General features: G+C 37.4%; 1 protein-coding gene across 2 annotated transcripts; it reads right to left on the reverse strand.

The window, feature by feature from the left end:
- Positions 1-1,955: 1,955 nt before the first annotated feature.
- LOC121879292 (keratinocyte-associated protein 2-like) lies at positions 1,956-25,181 on the reverse strand. 2 transcript variants are annotated; one of them, XM_042385892.1, is made up of 5 exons: positions 25,066-25,174; positions 18,993-19,019; positions 18,098-18,252; positions 17,649-17,779; positions 1,956-2,690 (listed from the first exon to the last, which is right to left on the reverse strand). In XM_042385892.1, exons 1-5 carry the CDS (start codon positions 25,067-25,069, stop codon positions 2,588-2,590), a joined length of 420 nt encoding a protein of 139 aa, XP_042241826.1. In that variant the 5' UTR covers positions 25,070-25,174; the 3' UTR covers positions 1,956-2,587. The 2 variants fall into 2 exon arrangements, with proteins under 2 accessions (XP_042241826.1, XP_042241835.1); XM_042385901.1 differs by lacking the exon at positions 18,993-19,019 and having other exon boundaries at positions 25,066-25,181.
- Between the last annotated feature and the right edge of the window lie 772 nt (positions 25,182-25,953).

The following is a 25,953-nucleotide window of genomic DNA, read 5'->3' on the forward strand; positions in this document are numbered from 1 at the left end:
TAGGTAAAATATACATGTGGTGTAACAGTTTTTTAACTGAAAACGATTCGAAAAACACGTACCCTCTAGTCCTGTTCAAGGAGAGGACTGGGAGAAGCTGTTTGGTGCTGCAGACGATGACAAAGAAAATGATTTTGATGGATTTTAATGAAAATATTCAGAAATATGGTATCGTAGTATTTATTCAAGTCAATTAGGATAGAATATTATTGTAATACAATACAACAGTTTTTTAACTAAACCATTCGAAAAGTGATTACGGTAACATCTTTTGAACGGAAGAAAGCGAAAGTCATTATTTTCGTCACGATTTGATCCCACTTTCCACTGTAATACGGACGTCATTTTAGCAAAAATATTACATTTCCGTGAATGCATTATATCAAGCACAGTATGAATAGAACAATATTTTGAGTCCTACTCTTTCCATTTACAGATTACTGTACAAGCCCATAATAATGGCTCCTAAAGTAGATAAACTTCGTTGTGTGAAGAGAAAGAAGAACACGTTGAAATTGAGTGACAAACTTGAAATAATTAAGAAACTAGTACGTGGTGTGAGCAATACTGTTCTAATGGAAAATACAACATTGGAAAGTCTACAATTTATGATATCAAAAAGGCAAAGAATAAAATTCTAGAATTCACAGCTTTTTCATTAAAACTGCTCATTTTGATAAATGAAGCATGCTATATTTGCTAATGAATAAACTATCAAAATGTACCTGTTCATCTCTTCTTTATTCCTCCTTAAATTTTAATTTTAAAAGTACTGCCTGAGAATCCGGAAAATCCGAAAATCCGGACCGACCCAATCCCCAAGCAGTCCGGATTTTTGGACTTCTACTGTATTTAGAGAAACTTGGGCTTCAACAAAATTTCCCTTCTGCAAAAAGAAAAAAGAAGTGCTATAAAACAAGCAAAGAGAAATGTTACGCAATCCGGAAAGTTGCTTTAAACTAACCAACCCATTCCTCTGGACTCGTAAATCACAATTATGGGAACATTATTGTTCTGGCTAGGATTGTCTTTTCTAGTCCACAATCATCCTCTCTACATTATTTTGTCACAAAGAAAGAAATGGATTAACTATTATATACACAGCCCTAGTTGATATCCTGAAAATTAAACAGAGCTTTATAATTTCTCAGATTCTAATTCACGTATGTATTCAAAAGTACAGGGTGTCATGGTTTAGTGTCAGGGTTGTGTATTTTTAAGTAAAATGATGATAGGTAGATTAATTATTCCCATTAGAATTAATGGAAATGGAGGGGCTGGATTCCAGAGAAATTCTATATTGGGCAAAATTCATTCTACACTGTCAGTTTTAATAAAATACATTCTACACATTTAAAGTCATAAGTAATTAAAACAAAAATTATTTATTCTGAAAAATATATTCCATGTTTCCATTATCCTCATTTAGTATAGATTTTTTTGTTCCCCACAATTAGTTTATAAAAAAATAAAAAAATAAAATCTTTTAGAAGAATAAATCTTAAATATGATTTGAAAATTACAAATAGAATAAAAATCTCTCAAAACTAACACCAAGTAACGCATGAGTTAGATAGGCTGCTATGAAAACTGTTGAGCCCCAATTAATTTGCTTGAAAAGAAAACCAATTTGGATACCTGTTCACCTTTCTAACATTGTTGAAATGGTACATAATGACATTATTATGGAACAATACATAACTTTATACAGATATGGGACCCATTTCATCGACAAAACTATGACTTTAATCAAAACGACTTTATAAGAGGTCATGTATTAAAAACCATTCTAATTTCTTTCTGTTGTCAATACAAATAAAATAGAGAGATAACTGTTACTATTCTTCCTGAATACTATCACAAGCCATGAGTCCATTCTTAAAATTTATATACTGTACTGTATTAATAAAGGGGCACAAAATTTTGAAATGTCAATGAAATGAAAACAAATTGCAAACACAACTGTAAATTTTTTATTAGCTTTACACTAGGAAAACCATGTCACAAAATGTGATACAATGCTGGTTACTTTGCCCCTAGAGTATTGTACTACACAATGCAAATGTTCTACTACACAACCAGGAATTCACTATACAGGTACAGTACTTGTAAATTAACGAAAATGAGCACAATCAAACATTGAGAAGAAAGACCTAAGGATTTCTATTACCAGTTCTTATGAGAAAAAAATAAGAACCATGTCAATAAATGGGGTAAATAAACCCCAAAAAATGAATGGGCAGAACATGTCAGTAGGATATACATAGATTCAGCCATGATATAATGCAAGTTTTTATAATCTATTACAAATACTCTTCTTTTTTAAATCCACTTTTCATTTAAGGGTGTTGTATTGCACTCTGTACTACAATCACATTAATAACTATAAAATACATGTGAGGATTTGCAAAACTTAAAGTATAAATCACTATTTCTTTACCAAACCACCTAGTTTTAACACACAAAAACAGTAAACCACACAATAAAGGAATGGAATTATACAAAAATATGAATGTTTGGATTATCACTTTGAACTTGGGCGAAGTGAGGACTTGGTGATTACTTCCTAAGAACTAAGCATAAACCTTTATTTCTTCTTCTTGAAGCTTGTCACTGAAGGTGCGACTGGGGTAGTACTTGCCTGGCCCATCTTGTTGATGTAATATAAGCCAACCAGAGAACAAAGCAAACTGAAAATAGATTTACAGTATTACAATATCTTTGGAATATCAATCCATAATAGATTTATCAATTCAGCTATTCAGAAAGAATAAATACTGTACAGTAGGCTCTCACCGATAACGTTTAATAGGTGCCTGAAAAACACCGTTATTAGCGAAAACGTTATTTGTGTGACATTAAAATACATGTAAAAAGGGTTTATTGGTGCAGCCGCCACAAGAATTTCACCCATTTTTTCCCCTTGAAGCCCTCCTAACACTTTTTGTTAGCTAAAATAAAAAGAATTGTTATTCAATCATCAAAATAAAGAGTTTGAGTAATATAACACTTAGTTTTTGAGGTGCTTGGTGTGATGATTGTTCCATATCTGAGGGTCACTAACACTTGCACTGTCTTTCATTCTACAAGATAACCATTTCACAAGAAAATGCTCTGTTATCACTAACAACCTGTTTCTATTGCCTTTATCATTCATAGCTCGCCTCGCATTTCCATCACTACCGAAATATTTTTAGCCAGCACAATACTCTTCTTGGTCTCCTCTAAGTTCCTCTTAATATTTCGCACTGTAGACTCAGGACAGTTCAATTTCCTCACTTTAAAAGTTCCCTGTCATTCAGGTGGCAAATCACTCCCTCCACCACCTCCCCTAGCCCCCACAGGCAAAAATGCAGAAGCCATTATTGATCACCGACCCCAACAACCATTGGTTATACAGTCAACCCTCACTTTACACGGTTAATTCAACCCACAGGGTACCGCGGAAAGTGAGAAACACGTAAAGTGAACAACATATGGGATTAATTGAAATAGAGACCAGGCCGACCCCCAAACTCCACTTTTTGACGACACACAACTATGTTGTAGTAAAAATATTATCTTAACTTTATGATGGTATGCACACACAATTAATAATTAAGAGAAATATCAATAATATTAGGTTTTTTAACACTTACATTAGTAGAAAAGATGGCTGGGCACACGGGGATGGGCGGTTTGGTTTCGAGGCAGAGGGCAGATTATTGGCCCTCACCTGTATCACTTGTATGAATTGTATCACTATCCACCACAGAGGCTTGCAGGGCCTCTTTGTCAAACCCCTCAAAGTCCATATAAGTCCAGATCCTCACTATAATTATCACTATCACTGACTTGGGCCGGCTGTGGTGGGTGGCGGGTGAAGAACTCGGTAATGTTCTGATGACTGGGTGACCTTGTGCGCACCATGCTCACACCGCTTACACAACATGGCGGATGGCGGGAGGTTTGAATCCAAAAATGGCGCGGCTCGCCAGCCGCTCTCCGCGTAAAGGGGTACATGCACCGCAGAATGTGAGCATTCCTGTTTCGGCAGGGTACCGTGGAAACGCGGAATGTGGGACCGTGTAAAGCGAGGGTTGACTGTAGTGGTGAAAATCTCACACGTGGGCACAGCGCTGTATTCCACTGTGCGTGAGAGTGAGGCGCAGTGGACAACTACGTCATCAACATGGCGGCAAACAAACGCTATCATTGATGCGCTCGGACGCTTCCCGCGAAATTTCCGTTATTCAAGAGAATCCAGACGTTATTATCGAAAATGGCTATCTATTGTAATTTACCGTTATTGTCGAAAACGTTATTGTGGAAGTCATTATTGACGAGAGCCTACTGTATACAGGTATCAATCGTTTAACAATAGTTTACTTAGCAATATTTTGGTTTAGTCATTTAAAACACCCTTTGTTGTTTAACGATCTGCAATTTCCAGTTTTGGGATATTCGACTTTACTGGGAAAAATTAAGGAGAGAAGTCGGAAAAACTTGGGATTCTGTGCTCCAAGTGCGCATCATTACAGTACTGTCTGTAATGTGGCTTAGAACATCCCGCACGGGTCGCACGTGTTACACCATTTTGATATTGTGTCATCATATCTCAGAACATTGCGACAATAAAGGAAAAGCATTCAGGTAGGGACCATCGTATAACTGATCTTCAGCCATCACATAGCGGTAAATAGTGTTAATTTATTAGCATCGTGAAACTGATTGAGTATATAACGGTCATTGCCTATACAGTGGTCCCTCGGTTAACGAATGACCTTCCGTAAGAATCTTCATTTCGGTTAATGAACAAAAATTCGGTTAACGATATTCTTACGAAAACGGCCTGCTCACCAGCTGGAAGTTTAATCTGCCAATACAGTAATCGGTTCTAGGGCTTATATTCGTTTCCATTTGAGTAAATATCAAGAAGGTTGTGTTATTCAATATTTTTCAAAGTTTTATATTAAAATTATTAGTCATTTTAACATTTATTTAACATACGGTAATTGCAGTACAGGGAACTAGTTTTTGGTGCACCCATCAGCCACTTCACTCACCCACCAAGGCGTCAGTTTGTGTGTCTGTTCAGTGAAGGAAACATCTTGCTTGTGGCTCTCTTGAACTGAGAGTATATTTACATTTTTACAGTACAATTATTGGTCATTCTGAAATTTATTTAACATATTGACAATATATAGCACAGTGCAGTGTTGATTTAAATAAAATAATCTTGAATTAGACCTAGTAAACTTAAAATTTTATTGGAGAAATGACTGCATCAAGCATCGGTCCCCTGGAATGTGATTTTTCCTCCATCCCCACTTCCTTCTCTTCTCCCTTCTCCTCCACCCCCCACTTCCTTCTCTTCTCCTCTACCCCTACTTCTAATTCCCAGCATCATCAACCAGGAACCTTCTACATACACACCTCAAAGTAAGTGTACTTTATTGCATTTTTTTTTTACTTTGTATGTGCTTTTCTGTGATCTGGAATCAATTACCCAAAAACCCATTGAAACAATGGTTTCGGTTAACGAGCAAGCTTCTGGAACGAATTGTGCTCGTTAACCAAGGGACCACTGTATCCCATTGAAACAATGGATTCGGTTAATGAACGAACTTCTGGAACAAATTGTGTTCGTTAACCGAGGGACCACTGTACTACTATTTTCTTACAGAATAAGTAAATAATGATTAAATGTGCCAAAATAGGCCTTTAGCATTAGAAAAAATGCAGTTACTGTACTTAGAAATACATGTGATTTTCCACTGATATCTCCATACAAAAAAGTCTACATTAAGCAGCAAGCAAACAGCTCCAGCGCAACGATAACAAAACAACAAAAAATAGCTGCCGTGAGGTGACAACGCTTAACTTTTATATTTATATAAACACTTGTTAACATCAATAATAAATGAAACTAAATTTAATAACTCACCAGTTAATTTTTTTTTATCTTGTAGTGTGGTTTACCACCGCTACCTCGCTCCTACTATGCACCTACTCCTGACACTCACCTGCCCCACCCTTCATATCACTCTCCTTTTCACGTCCATACTAATGACTTTCCTGGGTACCAACACGCACAGAAGTTACAATTTTATTTAGGAAAGGAATGGAACCAGTGTTGAACAGAGGTGAACAGTGCTTAAGTCAGTGAGAACAACTCAACAGTAACAGCCGAGTCGTACCCATGTTAAACTTCATACAGTGAGGTCCCAAGTACCCAGTGATAATTGCCCGTGAGATCCAACAAGAACCAGCGATGTGTTAATCCGTCTACGATAGAAAGGCCTGGGACCACACCTCACTTGTATAACACCATTTGTGAGGGAATTACTACACCATGTCAGGTCCCTCATAATACCATCTGTGAGGAAATTACTACATCACGTGAGGCCCCCCATAACACCATCTGTGAGGGAATTACTACACCACGAGGTCCCTCCTAACACCTGGGAGGGAGTTGCTACACTACGTGTTTGCTGTTCAACACCTACATTAATCTGTATGTTCACTGTATACTTTTCTGTGAGCTGGAACCAATTACCCAATATCCCATTGAAACAATGGTTTCGGTTAACAAACGACCCTCTCGAACGAATTGAGTTCGTTAACCGAGGGACCACTGTATGAATACCATGTGGCTATCTCTCTTCCTACTCTTATGTTCGTTCATAAAAACTTTTGGGCTTCCGCCCTGGGTTTTCTAATTGCTCTCAGCATGAAGACCAGAGTTGAGTTTTTTTTCATAACTTTATTTTATTGATGTCCTCAGTAGTGGGTTCAGCCTTTCCAGGCGAACTTTAGCGAGGCTGCTAGACTTGGTGTTCCTTCCGGAATACTGACCTTCCGGTCTTACTAGCAATCTAGAGTTATGTTGAGATGGACCTTGCATCCTTATATGGGTAATATGGGAACCATTCAGGGTGAAATTTTCAACCCAATAAATATTGCTAGGGTAATAGTGAACGATGTTGCCAATAGAGCGCTATTTTAGCGGCTCAGCACTGTCAACCCTGCCGGGTGATAGTACTCACTCAGGTATTATCGCTAAGCTAATTAATTGGGGGATAATGTCTGTGCCCCTGATTGGCAACAAAAAGAGAACTTGATGATCCCTCTAAATGAAATATGTTAAAGAGTGTGTGTGTGTATATATATATATATATATATATATATATATATATATATATATATATATATATATATATATATATATATATATATATATATATATATATATATATATATATATATATATATATATATATATATATATATATATATATATATATTTATATATATATATATATAAAATAATAATAATAATAATAATAATAATAATAATCATTGACCTAAGGGATACTCGAGATAAAGAGTGGGGAGATGGATACGACATAGTGAGTTAATTGTTTATAATTGTCAAACGAGTGACTTACGTATATAACAATAAGAGATCTTAATGAACTAACTTCCTCATAATACAATCGGCCCTTAACATACGCGGATTTAGCAGACACGGATTTGCAAATATGCGGATTGCCCCGCCGGAGGAATATTCTGTACATTGAAGTAATTGAAGTACATTCAAATCGCGCGCCATTCAACTAGCACGCGGCACCGAACACGGGACACCGCCCGCTCCCGCAACCTCACACACACACGCATAGCTCTCCCTCACTCGGTCAGTCTCGCTGTAACCACGCTTGTGTTGACATCAGCATTGTAGTTGCAAAAATATTACATTTCCGTGAATGTATTATATCAAGCACAGTATGAATAGCAGTGGCGTGTCGTGAGAAAAATGCTAGGGTAAGCAAATGACGCTTTCTTACTTGTAAAGTCACGAGATCTAAAAGTAGATCACATACAGACTGTATGTGATCTACTAAAGAATTCTTTTAGATCTCGTGACTTTACAAGTAAGAAAGCGTCATTTGCTTACCCTAGCATTTTCTCACGACACGCCACTGATGAATAGACTATTACTAATATAACAGTATTTTAACCGAAAACTATTAAAAAAACGAGTAACATCTCTTGAACATCGGAAGGTTAGGTAAAGTCTTTTGTTTTCATGTAGTTTATCCTAATTTATATTGAAATACATTACATTTCAGCAAAACTACTATTTATTTCTGAGAATATGGAAATGTAATATTTTTGCTGAAATGACGTACGTATTACAGTGGAAAGTGACGAAAGCAATGACTTTCGCTTTCTTTCATTCAAAAGATGTTACCATAATCGCTTTTCGAATGGTTTTCAGTTAAAAAACTGTTGTATTACAATAATATTCTATCCTAATTCACTTGTGATGCAACAGTTTTTTAACTGAAAACCATTCGAAAAGCGATTATGGTAACATCTTTTGAATGAAAGAAAGCGAAAGTCATTGTTTTCCTCACGATTTTATCCCACTTTCCACTGTAATACATACGTCATTTCAGTAAAAATATTACATTTCCGTGAATGTAGTATACAGTATCAAGCACAGTATGAATAGAATATCATTGTAATATAACAGTGTTTTAACCGAAAACTATTAAAAAAACCAGTAACATCTCTTGAACATCGGAACGTTAGGTAAAGTCTTTTGTTTTCGTCATGTATTTTATCCTATTTTACATTGAAATACATCACGTTTCAGCAAAACTACTATTTATTTCTGAGAATATATTCATTCAGGTGCAGTTTAAGTAAAATATACATGTGATGTAACAGTTTTTTAACTGAAAACGATTCGAAAAACACGTACCCTCTAGCCCTGTTCAAGGAGAAGACTGGGAGGAGCTGTTTGGTGCTGAAGACGATGACAAGGAAAATGATTTTGATGGATTTTAATGAAATTATTCAGAAATATGGTATCGTAGTATTTATTCAAGTGAATTAGGATAGAATATTATTGTAATACAACAGTAGTGACGATGTGGAGGAGGCAGAGGGATAGAGCGGGAAGGAGTGGTGACGAGTGGAGATGCCAGCCAGTACATTACGGGTGTACAGTATTAATTGTTTTTATAGCTCTTTTTGCATTTTAATATTAAATACTGTACATTACGTTTCAACAAAACTACTATTTATTTCTGAGAATATGGAAATCTAATATTTTTGCTGAAATGACGTACGTATTACAGTGGAAAGTGGGATAAAATTGTGACGAAAGCAATGACTTTTGCTTTCTTTCGTTCAAAAGATGTTACCGTAATCGCTTCTCAAATGGTTTTCAGTTGAGGGATTATGAGGCTAATGATAGGATAGAATATTATTGTAATACAGTACAACAGTTCTTTAACTGAAAACCATTCGAAAAGCGATTACGGTAAAATCTTTTGAACAACGAAAGAAAGCGAAAGTCATTGTTTTCGTCATGATTTTATCCCACTTTCCACTGTAATATGTACGTCATTTCAGCAAAAATATTACATTTCCATATTTATTTCTGAGAATATATTCATTCAGTCACAGTTAAGGTAAAATATACTTGTGATATAATATTTTAATGAAAATACCGTATCGTAGTTTTCTTTTGTTTCAAATTTAATTACTAACAAAGATTAATGTTTCAAATGTAATGAACAAAAATTTAAGTACAGTATCTATAAATAAACTTTAAAAAATGAATACTTTATGTTTTACATCGAACTGTGATACCATACCATGCATTTGGCTACCTACTTTGGGCTTGCTATGATGATGCAAGAGATCTGCCCTGGCAACTTTACCGACACTCACAGCTGGTGGTGCGTTGGTGCGTCGTTTCCATTGTTTACTGGTAGTTACTGGTAAATATTTTTTTCTATTACCCGTTTAGAGGTCGACCCCCAATTTTTTGCCAAATAATTTGGTCTTAAAAACTTACACACAGGTATATACGATAAATAAAGACATGGGGGGCCAGGGTTACTTTTGGGGGGGGGCAGCAAAAGTACATGGATTTTTAACATTCACAGGTATCTCTATTACCTAACCCCCGCGTATGTTAAGGGCCGACTGTATAACAATTATGAGTCATATTGATTAGGTTTGGGAGAAAATGTTTTCTCTCTTATATTTTTATAATGATATAATGTGACTCATAGTGTTTCTCCTAGTTTAGATGAGTGATGTACAACTGGAGGATGAAGGACAGGAGTCCGGCCTATGGATGGTGGAGGAGACTATGGAACTGTCCTGAGGAGACAGTATTGAGTGATGAGCTACAAGGACTAGAAAGTTCAGCTCATACACTACATACAAGGAATTGTCTGTCAGTAGAGAATGTGAATTCAGTAGTAGTAGTTTCACCCAAGACCCAAGAGGACCATACTACAGTAAAAGTCGAAAAATCCGGATGCCAGAAATCCGGACCACCTGAGAATCCGGACTTTTCAAAAACCCAATTTTTTTTTTTTTAGCTGGCTTTTGTGTGTGTGCGCATGCATGAGCGCCACGGCTGCATAGCGACAACAAGCGACCACGCAGTGGCCACTTTAAAACGAGCAATCAAACTGTGACAACGTATGTAATTTTGAATCCTACTCTTTCCATTTACAGAGTACTGTACAAGCCCATAATAATGGCTGCTTAAGTAGATAAACTTCGTTGTGTGAAGAGAAAGAAGAACACGTTGAAATTGAGTGACAAACTTGAAATAATTAAGAAACTAGAACGTGGTGTGAGCAATACTTTTCTAATGGAAACATACGACATTGGAAAGTCTACAATTTATGATATAAAAAAGGCAAAGAATAAAATTCTAGAATTCACAGATTTTTCTTTAAACCTGCTCATTTTGACAAATGATGCATGCTATATTTGCTATTGAATAAACTATCAAAATGTACCTGTTCATCTCTTTATTCCTCCTTAAATTTGAATTTTAAAAGTACTGCCTAAGAATCCGGAAAATCCGAAAATCCGGACCGACCCAATCCCCAAGCAGTCTGGATTTTTGGGCTTCTACTGTACATGTAATTGTAAAGGATGTAGAGCCACTTGGATTACTAAGATAGATCCTCATGTGGCTTGCATAATTCATGGACAGCTGTGTCTCAAATAACCAATTTTCACCAATTGATTGTGCAGTTTGTTATGATCAAATTTTTCTATTTCATCAAGCTACAGGTGATAAGAAAGATTTAGTGCAGATCCAAATTAAAAATAGGTGGAATAAGGCCTTGAAGAGTAAATTTTTAAATGTAAAACAATGGAAAGATCCCAAGTTGGCAGAAAGTTTAGGTTTATTGGTGTTAGGTAAGAGACTTAATCCCCACTTAGACAAGCCTGCTTCTGCTAAGAAAAATAAGTTATTGGACCTTCCAGACAATGGGGCAGTAGGAAGTTTACAAAAACCTCTATCTACTCAGTCTGATTTCAGTGGATTCCAGGATCAGGACGATGAGCCTGGTTCTAATCATAGTGTTCAGTCTCTTGAGCAGGAAGAACCTGTTGAGACTGACTTCATCCTATCCACATTTTGGCAACCACTTCCACCTGGGGCAAAAGTGTTGGTTACTATGAGTGGAAACAGGCTGCTGTCGACGGCCACGCAGCTGATGGATAACATTGAGTGTAAGGATGATCCAAACAGGCCTTGGATAACATTGGTAAGATCTAAGTCTTCTTTGTTTTCTACTACATCTGAATCTGTGGATTCCTTATTCAAGGTATTTTATGAAAATGTTCCTAAACTTCCTGATATCTCAGCACTTACAAAGAGACAGGAAAGACAAGCAACTGTGGGTCATCATTCATTGTTTTTGGAAGGTGATAATACACTTTCTTGGCCTGATATTTGCCCAAAGATGATCTCTGAAATAGACGAAGTCTGGGCTGATGTATTGAAAGACTTAACATTCATTCCCGCAGACAGGCATGCTCACAAGTTTAGTTTTCTGAAATTCCAATTTAATGACAAAAAGAGTTCCTCGTATGAACTTTCCCAGTATTTGTCGGCTCCAAAATATGTTGATATAAGTTATGAAAAAAATTTGAAACCAGTTGCTTCTGCACTGCTGCTTGAAGAATTTAAAATTAGGAAAATGGCAGCAGATATTTGGTCTGCAATTATGATTTGTCAGTTATTAACTAAGTTTGTGCTGGACTATGAAGAAAATTCAGAAGTGGACAAATGTTTCGCTGCTGCTTTACAGGGGATCCCATATTCCCTGTACAACTCATTTTTAGATATGTTGTTGAAAGTCCTAAAACTGAAAGCCCAGCTAAGGAAGCAAGCAACAAATAATGCTTCAAGTGGTAGTGCTTATTTATTGCTACGTTCTTCCCCTCTTTCTCCTGCTTTGTTTGATGAACAATCAATGGTTAAATATAGATCAGCTGTTGAGCAAGCTATTCATATTACTGTTCCCAGGAGTCCTCAGACCTTTTGGAAATCTAAAAGAGGAAGGTTTTACAGGGGAACAGGACCAGCTGCTCGGTTCAGTTATCAACCTAGAGGAAACTTTAGAGGAGGAAATAATCAGACGTAGTAGGGGTGGCCGTTTGTTCAGAAGCGGAAGGAGACCTTATTCCACCACATCAGCAACCACTCCCTTCCAATGAAGCCTGACAGCTGGGTCGTCTAGGGGGTTGGGAAAACAGATGGACTTCTTCCATATGGGCTTACAAGACAATCAAAGGGGGGCCTCACATGGACTTTGTTGAGGCGCCCTCCCCTAGCATTACCAAAAAAGGGTAAAAAACCAACCCCCTTACTTACAGAATTTGTAATTCAACTATTAAACAGAGGTGTCATAGAACTGTTACAGTCAGAGAAATGCTTCATGTCTCGCTTATTCCCAGTCCCCAAGAAAGGCAGCGACAAATTAAGATGGATTTTGGATCTTTCAGTCCTGAAAAAATTTATTCCAAAAGAAGTTTCAAGATGCTCACTTACGATCATCTGAGGCATCTACTTCCGCCCAATGCTTGGATCTCAAAAGTGGATCTCGAAGATGCCTATTATCACGTTCCTGTTGCTGCCAGGTAAAGAAAGTTTCTAGTGTTCAAAGTAGGGGATGTAAGTTATCAATTCACAGTGATGCTATTCGGCCTGACGATTGCGCCAAAAGTCTTTACAAAATTGGTGAATATCCCCAGAGAGATCCTTGCGAAGGAGGGCATAAGAACTTTTGTTTATCTAGACGATTGGCTGATAGTGGGAAACTCTTTCGAAGAGTCAAAGGGCGACCCAACGTACACTAGTACTATTTCAAAACCTAAGATTAAAGATAAACCAGGTCAAATAAAATTTAATACCATGTCAAAAGTTGGATTGGTTAGGTCTCCAGCGGGATACAAATCAGCAGTCAGTCAGTCTACCAGAAGCAAGAGTAACAGATGTGATAAACCAAGTAGAAGCCTTTTGTGTAAAACACAAGGTTTCTTGGCACATTGGGAAAAACTTCTGGGTCTGTTGAATTTTGCCACAATAGTGGTTCCATTGGGAAAGTTAAGGAAAAAGCAACTATCTAATCTGGGCTCGAAGTTGATTCACAGAAGCAGAAATACGGCTTCTTCTCTCCCTATTCAGATAAAGAATCATCTGTTATGGTGGACAAAATTGGACAATCTAATCGGTTCCTCTCCCTGGGTTCCGCCTCAAACAGGTTTGGTCGTTTGTACAGATGCATCCGAAATAGGATGGGAATACCATTCCTCAAAAGGGGAATTCAGTCAAGGGAAGTGGAGCAACTTCCTTTGGGACAAACACATAAATGTAAAAGAATTAGCAGTGGTCCTATTCTTGTCGGCAAACCCAAATTTACATAATATATCCTGTTTGCCATGGACAACAAAACGGTAGTGTTTTGTCTCAATCATCAAGGCTCAACCAGGTCTTGGCCCCTTCTACAACTGTCAGAAAAAATTTTCAGAGTTTGTGTAACACAAACGCTTTACCTCAAAGCAACTTATATACCAGGAGTGCAAAACAATTGGGCAGACGCGCTGTCCTGTCTCCGGCCAGTATCGACAGATACAGAAAGGTCCCTAAAGGTATCAGAGTTCAAGAGTCTAGTGAAGAAGTTTGGAACTCTAAAGATAGATCTCTTTGCCTCCCTAAAAAATCACAAGATGCAACTTTAAGCATCTTTGGAGAGGTCAAATCTTTTAGGAAATGCTCTACTCTTAGATTGGAACCTTTGGAATTCAATCTATCTGTTCCCACCTGTGAAAATATTGCCCAAAGTGGTTCACAAACTCAGATCCTTCCAAGGCAAGGTCCTCTTAATTGCACCATATTGGATCCTACAACCTTGGTTCCTGGATCTGTTGGACTGGTGCCCGCAACCGCTACAATTGCAACAAGGATGTCTAGACCAGGCACTACATTCTCAGTTTGAAATATCCTTGGCACTTCACGCTTCGAGTTTCTCAAAAGGAGTTTAAATAGGTTGTTGGGTAATTCCAATATAGCTAATCAAGTATTAGCAGGTCATAGACCCCAAACTTCTACTCAATATGAGAAAGCTTCGGATCTCTTTCAACAATTTATCAAGTTAACAACTCCAGAATCATTGTCAGAACAGTGGTGTTAGAATTTTTAGAATTTCTGTTCAGAGTTAAAGGCCTTCAAGGATCGACAATTGTATCTTATAAATCAGCATTGGTTGACCCTCTGGCTTGGGGTTTTAATATTACCTTGAACCCAAGGATTTATCAAATGCTAATATCGTCCTTTTTCATTCACAGACTCCACTCGGCCTAAGAGAATCCCTCCTTGGTCTCTGGAAAAAGTTATTAAATTTCTTATGGGGCCAAATTACAATATAAATCTGAACCGGGACAGATTGCTCCTGAAGGCAGCCTTCCTTCTAGCAATAGCAACAGGTATGAGAATCAGTGAACTGATTTCAATTTCCAATAATCCATCATTTTTGGTATTTTCTGAGGAGGATGTTACCCTTTTTCCTACGAAGATCATAAGAAAAAATGAAAGGGAAGATTTTCAAGCTCAACCTATTAGGATAAAATGCCTAATGGATGAGACAAGGGTTCCTCATATATTGTGGCCAGTTAAAAATCTTCAGGAATGGTTCACCAGATTCCCTAATCGAGGCCCCTATGTTTTCTCATCTAGGGATGGTAAGAAATTGTCTTCTAGTCAAATGACAAAATCTTTATCTCAATTAGTGAATCAAGCAGACCCTGCCAAGAAATTTTGGGCACATGACACTAGGAAATACGCAGGGTCTGTGGCCTTTCTGCGGCATATGAGCCTCAGTCAGATCAAGGAAATGAGCTTTTGGAGATCTTCAAAAACTTTCAAAGACAGCTATCTTCATCTATCTCTGAGAGATGCTTCACATGTGGTGGTGCTGGGGTCCCCTCCTCCACCTAGTTAATCTCCACAACCAGGACCTTCTTCCTCATCAGAATAAAGTGAGTATCCTCATTGAGATATGTAAATTAACATTTTACCTTCCGGTAAATGTTCCTAATTTTGGAAATATTCTAAACGGTTTATAACCATAATCTGGACCTAAGCTAGCGGAGCCTTGTATGCAAAGTCACCTCCCTCTCCACCTCCTGCTCGGGTATTCAAGCTAGGCGTCGCATTCTGGGGTTGAACAAAAAGCCGTTTTTTTCTAAAAACCAGTTTTTGTGATATAGCCCAGAATGCGACGCCGATAACCCACCCATCTCCACCCCTCGAGAATTGACTTTTGTTTACTGCTCACTCTAAGGCAAGAGATGACGGTGGCAGTGCGTATGATGGGGGGTGAGGGAGGGGGTTTCGAGAATTGCAATTAAATGCCAGGTAGCGACGTGTCCTCCTAATATTACTTATTAAGTAATAATTAGATGTTTTAATTGCCTATATGTTGGACTGGCGAGTTATTGCTAGGCATTAACATACCTAGGTTAAAAGTTAGGCGTCACATTCTGGGCTATATCACAAAAACTGGTTTTTAGAAGAAAAAAAACGGCGTTTTCATCTCGTATTTTCGGGTAGATATATGTAACTTTCGTTGTTTATTTTTACTCATTTACATGCACACACCATCCTAAATAGATATTCTGAAAAAAGTAAAAGAATTAATTGTCCTAAGGGCAAACCTGTACTCAAATGTAGTAATTACTAATATTTTTATGTCTAGTGCAAACTATGGGATGTTTATTCTCAAATTAATCACTATCTTACAAGAATTTCAGCAATGTAAGTTATATTCTGCCAAGTCAATTCAGTGACATTTTCTAAGCGAAAAACTTAAACTCCCTCTATATGAAAGATAAATACACACTAGGTAATCTTCGCCACATGCCTATCAACACCTCACCCCCCTTCCTCCCAGCCAGGGTGAAGGTAGTTTTAGGCTCTAAGTTTTTATCTTATAAAATGTCACTGACTAAACTTAGCAGAATATAACTTGTATAGCTGGAATCCTTCAAAAGAAAAAGTCTGTAGCACAACTAACGCCAGTGTTCACTGTACTCGCTTCTCGTATCATCGAACAATATCGCTCTCATATCATCGAATTCTCGTATAAAGAATGCTCGTATAATGAGATCCCCCTGTACGTATATGGAAAATCTGATTGCTGAAGCCAACATAGATATTTCAGATACAAAAATGCAAATCAATATTAGTGTAATTTCAATCTGCAAAGTCTTTCACAAGTTGCTGAACCAAAACAGATTTCATATGAATGAACTGGTAGCTAGTTAACCTTACATTCTATGATGGGGGCATAAAATCAACACAGAAAAATTGCCTTAATTAATACAGTATCATTCCCACATGTACACACAATACAGTGGTCCATCGGTTAACGAACGGTTCGCTTAACGAAATTTTGGTTAACAAATTACCTCCCGTAAGGATCTTCAATTCGGTTAATGAACAAAACTTCGATTAACGAAATCCTTACGAACAACACGTTTTGTTGTGAGCATTAGCTGATGAACTAATTTGCCAATTCAGTAATCTGTTCTATGTTTACATTCGTTTCCAGTGGAGTATATATCAAGAAAGTTGTGCTCTTTAATATATTGGCATCATTTATATTAAAATTATTAGTCATTTTAAAATTTAGTTAACATATTGATAATATATGCAGTACAGGGAACTAGTTTTTTGGGAGCCCATCAGATGCTTGACTCAGCCACCAGGCGTCAGTTTGGCTTTGTTGACAGTGGAGTGAACATCTATTTTGTTGGTGTCTTGAATATTTTTGCATTTTTACATTGAAATTATTGGTTATTCTGAAATTTAGTTAACATATTGATAATATATAGTGCAGTGCAGTGTTGATTTAAATAAAATAATCTTGAATTACACCTAGTGAACTCAAAAATTTTATTGGTGAAATGACAGCATCAAGCATGGGTCCCCTGAAAGGTGAATTCTCCTCCATCCCCACTTCCTTCTCCCTTCTCCTCCACCCCCACTTCTAATTCCCATCATCAACCAGGAACCTTCTACATACACACCTCAAAGTAAGTGTACTTTACTGCAATTTTTTATTTTACTTTGTATGTACTTTTCTGTGAGCTGGAACCAATTACCCAAAATCCCATTGAAACAATGGATTCGGTTAACGAACGACTCTGTGGAACGAATTATGTTCATTAACCGAGGGACCATTGTAATGAACTAATTTCATTTTAAACATATTAGTTATGATTTTTAGAACAATCATATTTGTATACTATACAATGAACATCAAACTTACCATACAGTAACAGAGACTCTATGGACCATACCAGCAGCAGAGCAGGCAAGGATCATGCACAGAAGTACTTCAGGAATCACACGAGCTTGAAATCCTTTTCCGAACATGACATTTTCCAAGTTACTCAATGCCTGTTTATCATTTAAGGAAAAAATAATACATCTCAAATTAGAAGCTACAGTACAGAGAGGGTCACAATAACAAAAAATTACAACAGCATCAAGTTCCTTATAATCATCAGCAAAGACAGGAATTAACAATTACAAAGGGATTTCTTTAACAAGTTCCGAGGTGTCAATACATTTCTGTATTAGATAAATTTATTAATCTAAATACTGTCATCAAAAATTATAAATTGTACTTTTTATTCTAATGTGATATCCTTCAAGTTCCCTCTGTATGAAGGCAGTAACTCTTAATAATGCCTTGTTTGGTTTAAAAAAGGATACTGTTAATGTGAAGACGAAGAGCCAGGATGCAACATATCCAGCAACAAGTCTCATAAGTCTTGTTGCACCCAACTGGGTCTTGTACATCTGCAGCCCAGAAAAGACTAACACGCAGCACAGGATAGCCAAACCAAATGACGCTGCTGTGCTCACACCTGCACCATAAAAAATCAATACATTATGTCAATTAAAAATAAGAGTTAAAAACCTCTTCTCTGGGTCTGTATTTATATTTTGACTTAGTGTACAAACATTAAATAACACATACAGGTATTTCAAACGAGTACAGTACAATATAGTACAGTATAACAAAAACAAAAGGAATACCACCTTACCTCCAAAAAATTAAGTGAGCAAAAGCTCAATGCATTTTTAAGCAAATTACATTTTGTGCAAATCAATATATTACTGTACTGTGCAATCACACTGCATATGCTGAATGATAAGATCCACTTCCAAGCCTACCTGAATGTCAATTCTATCCTTTCGTTAAATTAAAAAAATATATAAATATAAATGCCGAGTCCCTCAGCCAAGAATATGGATCAAGCAATTCAAAACATATGCTCATTATTGTAATACTGTACTGACAAAAGTGGTGAATCAGAAACCATTAATTTTCATTGATTCAGACATAGCAATTTAAACACACTTTCTAAATACTATTCAGTACAGTAGAGAACAGTAGTTATTCCCTACAGTGATTGGATAACAAATAAAAAATGTGACCATAAAAGATGGAAATCTGACTGAAATGTGTCGTGTTTTCTATAAAAGATCTTGCAAGCTTGATCAAGGAGGCAAAAAAAAAAAAAAAAAAATGCTCAGCATTTTTGCAATCAATTCAGGGAAGCAACGTGCTCTGCAACAAATGTGTGATCATCTTTATACTTACGATATTCAGAATTTCTAAAATTGGCACCTGAAAAATTTTATTGAATAATATTCACATGAATAAATTTATGTAATTAATGTAACAACTTGATGTACCATATACAGGGTAGTATGACATTCCATTTCAGGATTAACAGTGAATTTCACAGGGAACACATAAAAGAAAACTGTACAGTCCAATAATTTTTTTTATAAAATATCACAGTTTTGGGATCAAGTGAATCAAATTAATGATGGCAATGTGTACTTCAAATTGCACCCATGACTCTCCTGAATAAAAAAAAGAGTATTATGAGGCTTTCTAATAAGCCAACTTAAACTTGAGCTGAAAGAAAATTACAGAAATAAAATTCTGAAATAGTTTCCAAAACCTTTACAGTACTTTTGAAATATTCCAAAACCATTACAGTTAAACCTCGATAAATTGGACTTCAATATATCGGAATTAACTTTTTTCAGACTCTGAAATGCTTTGGTCACCAGAAATACTATAAGAAAAAAAATTAGAAATGGGGAAGATTAATAAAAATTTGTTTATGAAATGAACAACACTTACTGAATACTGTACAGTGGTCTTATGAGATTTACTATAGGCCCACTGAGAACTAAAACACTTCAGTATGTAAGCTGGCTGGGGCTGATCAGGTGTTGCCTCATTTGTCAGGTTTATTTATTTATTGATTCAGTATTATATTCTCATGATTGGCCTCTTATGGCTCATCATGATTAAGATAACATCTTCAGTAATAGAGATAAAATACAATACTGTATGTAATTTGTAATATGACTTAAAAATAAAAGGATAAGCTGTATCAGAAGGTTATTTACTCACGATGCGTTCATGTGAGAGCTTTCAGTAGACCAGCTTACAACAGGGTCACTGTAACACACTGTATAGTATTTGATATAAAGATACCTTCTTAAAAACTTTACTTACCACCTTTGAGTGTTATATGATGACTCAATTTGGTTACTTGTACACTTAGACAAATGATTAATGAATAAACCAGGGAATATGCAGATGCATAATACTTTACACTACAATATTACTTATTGATGATAAATACACAACAATAGTATTTATTAAGTGAGGATAAAATAATACACAATTGTACTGTACTGTTTGCTCTTTGTAAACAATGACTCACGGTTTTCAGTGTGGGATTCTTTTTTGAGGAAAGATGATTCTTTTAGGATAATAATTTATCAATCTGGCACCATATGACCCTAAATTATATGAGAATTGTGGTGGAATTGCACCCCTCCCCTCTGCTAGCTGCTCTCACTTATTTGTCCTAGTTTTATCTTTACAGTACTGCACAGTACTGTATACAGTTTTCTCTTTATTCACAAGACAAATTCTGTGGTTACTTGCATATAACACTTTACAGTAAAACAATCAGTGACAACATCCAGACTTGTATGTCTGATTTTCAACCCAGAGAGTTCTGTTTCATATACTTTTTTTTCTTGTTGATATAATATTCTTTTAATAACCTTGTCATACAGTTAAAGACCGTAGTTGTTGTAAGTCAGTAATAACATAACAACAACTGATTTTCTTTAAACAGTTCAGATAAGCAGTGTTATCTTCATCCCCCCCCCCCCCTAATTCACTTCTTTGGGACTTTCGCATTTTTTGGACTGGGGTCTGCCCCAATTAGTCTCATTTATTAAAGTTCTACTGTACTTCTTGAAAATAAAATTCAGGCTGAATGCACTAACAGATGTTTCCTTTTTAAGACATTTTATGTTCAGTAAACCCTCGATAACTTGGCATTTCATATAACTTGGCACAGATGTGGTTTCAGAATGTATTATAGTACAGGGTAATCATTTATGGACACCCTGTATAACTCAGGAAAAGTCGAGATATATAAAATTATCTGGAAAAATCTCGGCATATCTAGCACGTGGGTAAGAGTAACGCCATGAGGGACGCCGAGAGGCTGGGCCGCGCTCTAAGCATGAGTCAGTCTAGCGCTCGTTATTGTTGCAGTCGGGTGTGCACAGCTGGTCTCTCCACACTTTGTTCTCTGCTTGTGTTCTCCCTCATCAAACATCTGCACCCTCAAGGAGCTATGGGAAGAGCATGAAGCTTAGGTCCCTGAGTCTTCACAATAAAAATAAAGTGTTAGACCGAGTGGATGCTGCCGCATCCATGCATATGGTGTGTGAGGAGTTTGGGATGAAGTCCAGCACATTTTACGATATAAAAGAGAATCAAGACAAGAATCGGAAGTACATTCTAACTCTAGAGGATGTTGGCAATTCGAAAAAAGTACAGAAAAGAATTAAGCCAGCAAAATTTACTGATTTAGATCAAGCTGTGTAAAAGTGGTACAGCGGTGACGCGCATAACTCTCACCAAAATGTCAAGGGTTCGAGCCTTGGCCCGGACACACGTGAGAAGGGTGTTATCCAGGGTGACCCTTACCAAACACCACAGGTTTCCAGGTCCCCGGTTCCCTTTTGTACTAACACTGGATAAGTGGCGAATGTGATAAAAAAAAGAAAAGCAGAAACGTACAACAGGCGTCACCGTACATGGTGTGGACATTCAAAATGCCGCAGCTTGCTAGGAGCATCGAGGCTACAATTATCCATGAACAACTATGTTGGACTGGCCATGTTACCTACATGGATGACAGCAGGCTGCCAAAGCAGCTACTTTACAGTCATCTAATGAATAGTAAACGTAACGGTGGCGGGCAACTGAAAAGGTATAAGGATGAACTTAAGACAAACCTGAAAAAGTGCCAAATCGACTCCCCTCACCTGGGAGATGATCACTCCACACTGTAAAGCTTGGAGGAGCACCACACGAGAAGGTATCAATACTTTTGAATTAACCCGACTGCACACCGAGGCACATAAGTGCCAACACCAGAAAGACACTGCTGCCGCCCCTCCCGCACTAGATAGAGCCATCCATATGTGCAACATTTGTGAATGACCCTGCCGGTTCCGTATCGGCCTCTTTAGTCACCTTAAAACTCACCAAGTTTGGCGATATCCTTAATAACTCACATCATTGTTTCATAGCTGGAAGAACGTCATACTTGATTCCGAGTGTGAGGTCGTCTGCATGCTGAAATTCAGTGATGGATGCAGCCAACACCTTTGTTCCTGCCTGGAGTTGTCTTTTGTTTATAAGACCCTTCATCCAGTACTGGATGTCCTCCCTGCCTGCTAAATAGGCATTGGCACGAGTAAGGAAGGCAGCCAAGAAAATGGAAAAGAGGAGGCAGCCCAAAGCAGTCTCCCGGCGGTGCGACAGTCCCCGATATCCCCAAGCACTCAATGCAGGATAGATGTTGCAGAGCTTGTTTGCTCCAAAAGCATTGCCAACTTGAACAGATGGCAGTTCTTATTATTGGTAATATTTAAGAACAAGTGCCCAGGTTAAGGAGCAAAGTTAAGAAACTTCCAATAGAATAGAAGTTCTTCAGTTCATCAAGAACATCCTAAGAAAAGTTGAGAAAATAAATTTTTGATATACAAAAAGATCATCAAGAACCTAACGTCTCAAAAAGCAGTCGGTATAATGAACATGTCTAACCTAACCAGAAGGGCCTGATCTAATATCCTAGCCAGGGGAGCAGACCCCCCAATGTGTAAACCTAATCTAACCTAACATGACAAAAGGAAGAAACATAGGAACCTAAGGATCCAAACCTGAAATCGAGAAATCAGAAAACTTGAGAAAAATATATATTTCAAAAAAATAAATAAAAAATGTAAAGAACAGGTATTCTTATTTTTTGCTTTATCTCCTTATATACAAATCAATATAGAGTTCAGTGATTGACATTTTTCAAATCTTAACCGAAAAGTATAAAAAAAAAAAAAGTATTTTAACAACAGAATTAACAGTTGTACACAAATCTTAACCTTATTTCCTTGAGCTCTATCATCCTACATATAGACTGCCCCTCACTTAACACCAGTTTGTTCAACACATCTTCACTCGAACACAGGTTAAGCCGGGATATCACAGAAAAATTCAGACAAATGTGTGGACCAGCAGTTGATTCCATTATAGTCCATGAATAACATCCCCAGCATGTCAACGGTCGAATCCATTACAGTCCATGGATAGCGTCCCCATGCCACATGGGTCAGAGTTTAGCTAGTGTGCTCAGTCCGGCCACAACTAAAACTTTGCTTCGATTAAATACATTTTTTTCCGCATGTTTTCGTCACCATGGCTCAACTTACACATCCTCTAAGTGCCTCTCTGCCTAGGGACATTAAAGCAAAGAAGAGTAGGACCACATTTACTGTAGAAAGTTAGACATTCTTCAATGACTTGAGAGAGTGAAGACAATCATCTACCTAGGATGTCTATCCAACATTCTACACCACCAACATTTTTCTTACCCTTCATAAGTGAGTACAGTACAGCAAGTCCTCGCTTAACGTCATCCCACTTAACGTTATTTCGGTACCACGTCGCTGAACTTTAGAGACCAAAAATTCGTTTACCGTCCTGGTGATCCAATACTAAGTCGTTTTGCATCGTCACGGACTACTTTCTACGGCGCATCACCCGCTCTTGTCTGGCCGCGCTACGCTCTCTCGGCTCAGCTTGCAGCCCTCACTCACGGAACGTCACAGCATCCCTAAGTGACGGCAAGCCAGTCTCTGTTACGACTCACATCATTCGTGTATGCTAGTGCTTTTGCTCTAAAACTATACTTTAACCATTCAAAATGGCTTCCAAGCGCCCATCAAGTGCAAATGATGCTAGTGTAGTGAGGAGGCAACATAAGACCATTAGGCTTGTGACGAAAATGGATGTATTAACCCAATTTGTAAAAAGGGGAACATGCTGTGGACATAACTGCTGAGCTTGGTCTAACTCCCACAACGGTGAGTACTATCCGGACCAACGCTGACAAGATTAAGGTTAGTGCTGGAAGTGGTTCTTCTCTGAGTGCTACTAAGACAACTCGTACTAGAAGCACTGTGATAGAGAAGGTGGAAAAGATGCTGGCAATGTGGATGGAGGACCAGAATCGATGCAATGCACCTGTGAGCCTTATGGTTATCCAGCATAAGGCCAGATCCTTGATTGACAACATGAAGGAAACAGAGGGTGAAGGATTGAAGGAAGAGACCTTTACGGCCAGCCGAGGCTGGTTTTAAGGATTTAAGTGTCGGTATAACTTCCACAACATAAAGATGACTGGCGAAGCTGCCAGTTCATATACGGTTGCCGCCGAGACATTCCCGCCAACAACGGAGGAGGAGCAAACATCAATGGAGGAGGAGCAAGCAGCGGCGGAGGAACCCCAGTCAGATTAGGTTTTGTTAGGTTTGGTGTCTTTAGTGTTAGAATTAAAGGTCAGATTTGGGTTAATATATAGGACTAACCCGCTGACGAGTTATTTTCATTACTGTATATTTTCTTACATTATTTTCATCAGTGAGTTATGATATACAGTAATAATCAATTCTTGTGGAAATTGTTCGTTTCATGGATAATTAGGCGCCTAGGCACGCACTAGTTTGCCTTGCGTCTTGCCGGCGGTAATGAGACAGCGCTCAAGAGAGAGTCTTGTCTTCGTCTCTTCCCCTGCGGCAGTTTCATTTTCAGCATGACGTGTGATGGTTGTCGCTGATCTTATATGGATGTAATTTGCGAATTTAGGGATAAAGACGAGACCTTATGTTTTTCAAAGACCACAGCAGCGTTCCTTTAAGTAGAAAGTATTGTTCATAGCAATACTGTGAAATAAAACTGGGTTTGTGTGCTAAGTCAGTTGTTGTTTGGAAACAATCATCCATCATTTCATTGCCGCTGTGACTCGCGTTTCCCACCACCTCAATAACAAATCACTTTGCTGCCCAGGTTCAGTAAGCACCGTATCATCTCACGTCCAGAAAATGCCTCAAATTTCAACATATCATAGTAAGTTCTTTCTGTTTAATATACCGGGGGTGAGAATGTTAGGTTAGGTAGGTTTTTTTGGTTAGGTTGGTTAGGTCTGTTCTTCATACCTACAAATGTTAAGTATCAGCTTCAATAAATAATGCAGTAATACACATACAGTAAATTAAAAACATACCCATGATCAACTGCTTAATTTGTCAGAGAACTTAGAATGTGTACGACAAGCTGCCAGGAGCAACACCACCAGCCCTCGTACCTGTAACTGAGTCGCTTATTCTCCGAGCTGTTAACACGTCAGAGGTCATGTCATAGTCACCACACCTACTGAGACCAAACAGGTGTATTGACCTTATCTTAAACTGATCATAACTACTTTAGCATCTTTGGGACTGATAGAGTTCAGGATGATTGTTTGTTTGTATATTAAGTATATAGTTTAAAAGGTATTTGTTGCATTAGATACCTTGTCTCCTTAAACCTTTAAAGGTGAAGTGTGTTTATATGTATAGTATTTACACAGCTAGTAATCTTACTCTCTTATTACACTAGTTGCAATATATAATTTATAATGCCATTTTCGTTTCTTCTAATACAACACACAGGAAAATTACCAATCTGTGTGTATATTCATGGTTTCTGTATGACTGTCAGTGTAAAACTTACCAAAAAATAGATTTTAAAATAGATACCAAAATAATAAAATATTAGTTACTTAGTAATGAATGCTATTCTTTTGTGCCTGCTGACCAACTCAAAAATTAAACATTCATATATTAATCTAATCATCATAAGAATAAAATGAATTGAATCAATTTTATGCGACTCCGCTTTTTTCCTGTGTTCTATTAGCTTTCTTTGACTTTAGATAATAATTCTAATAGCACTTAGAGTCAATTTCACATCAAACATAAATATGAAATTACTCATAACTTTATCGATCAATAATAAAGACTCCCTAATGAAAAATTTTACGCATTGTTCTATATCATATTATGACAAGTTGCATCTTCTTGGAGAATCGGACAATGCTATAACACGTCAAATAACATCGACATCAGTTGTG

The sequence above is a fragment of the Homarus americanus genome, unplaced genomic scaffold, assembly GCF_018991925.1.
Source record: "Homarus americanus isolate GMGI-L3 unplaced genomic scaffold, GMGI_Hamer_2.0 scaffold15169, whole genome shotgun sequence".
In the NCBI taxonomy this organism is placed as follows: Eukaryota; Metazoa; Arthropoda; class Malacostraca; order Decapoda; family Nephropidae; genus Homarus; species Homarus americanus.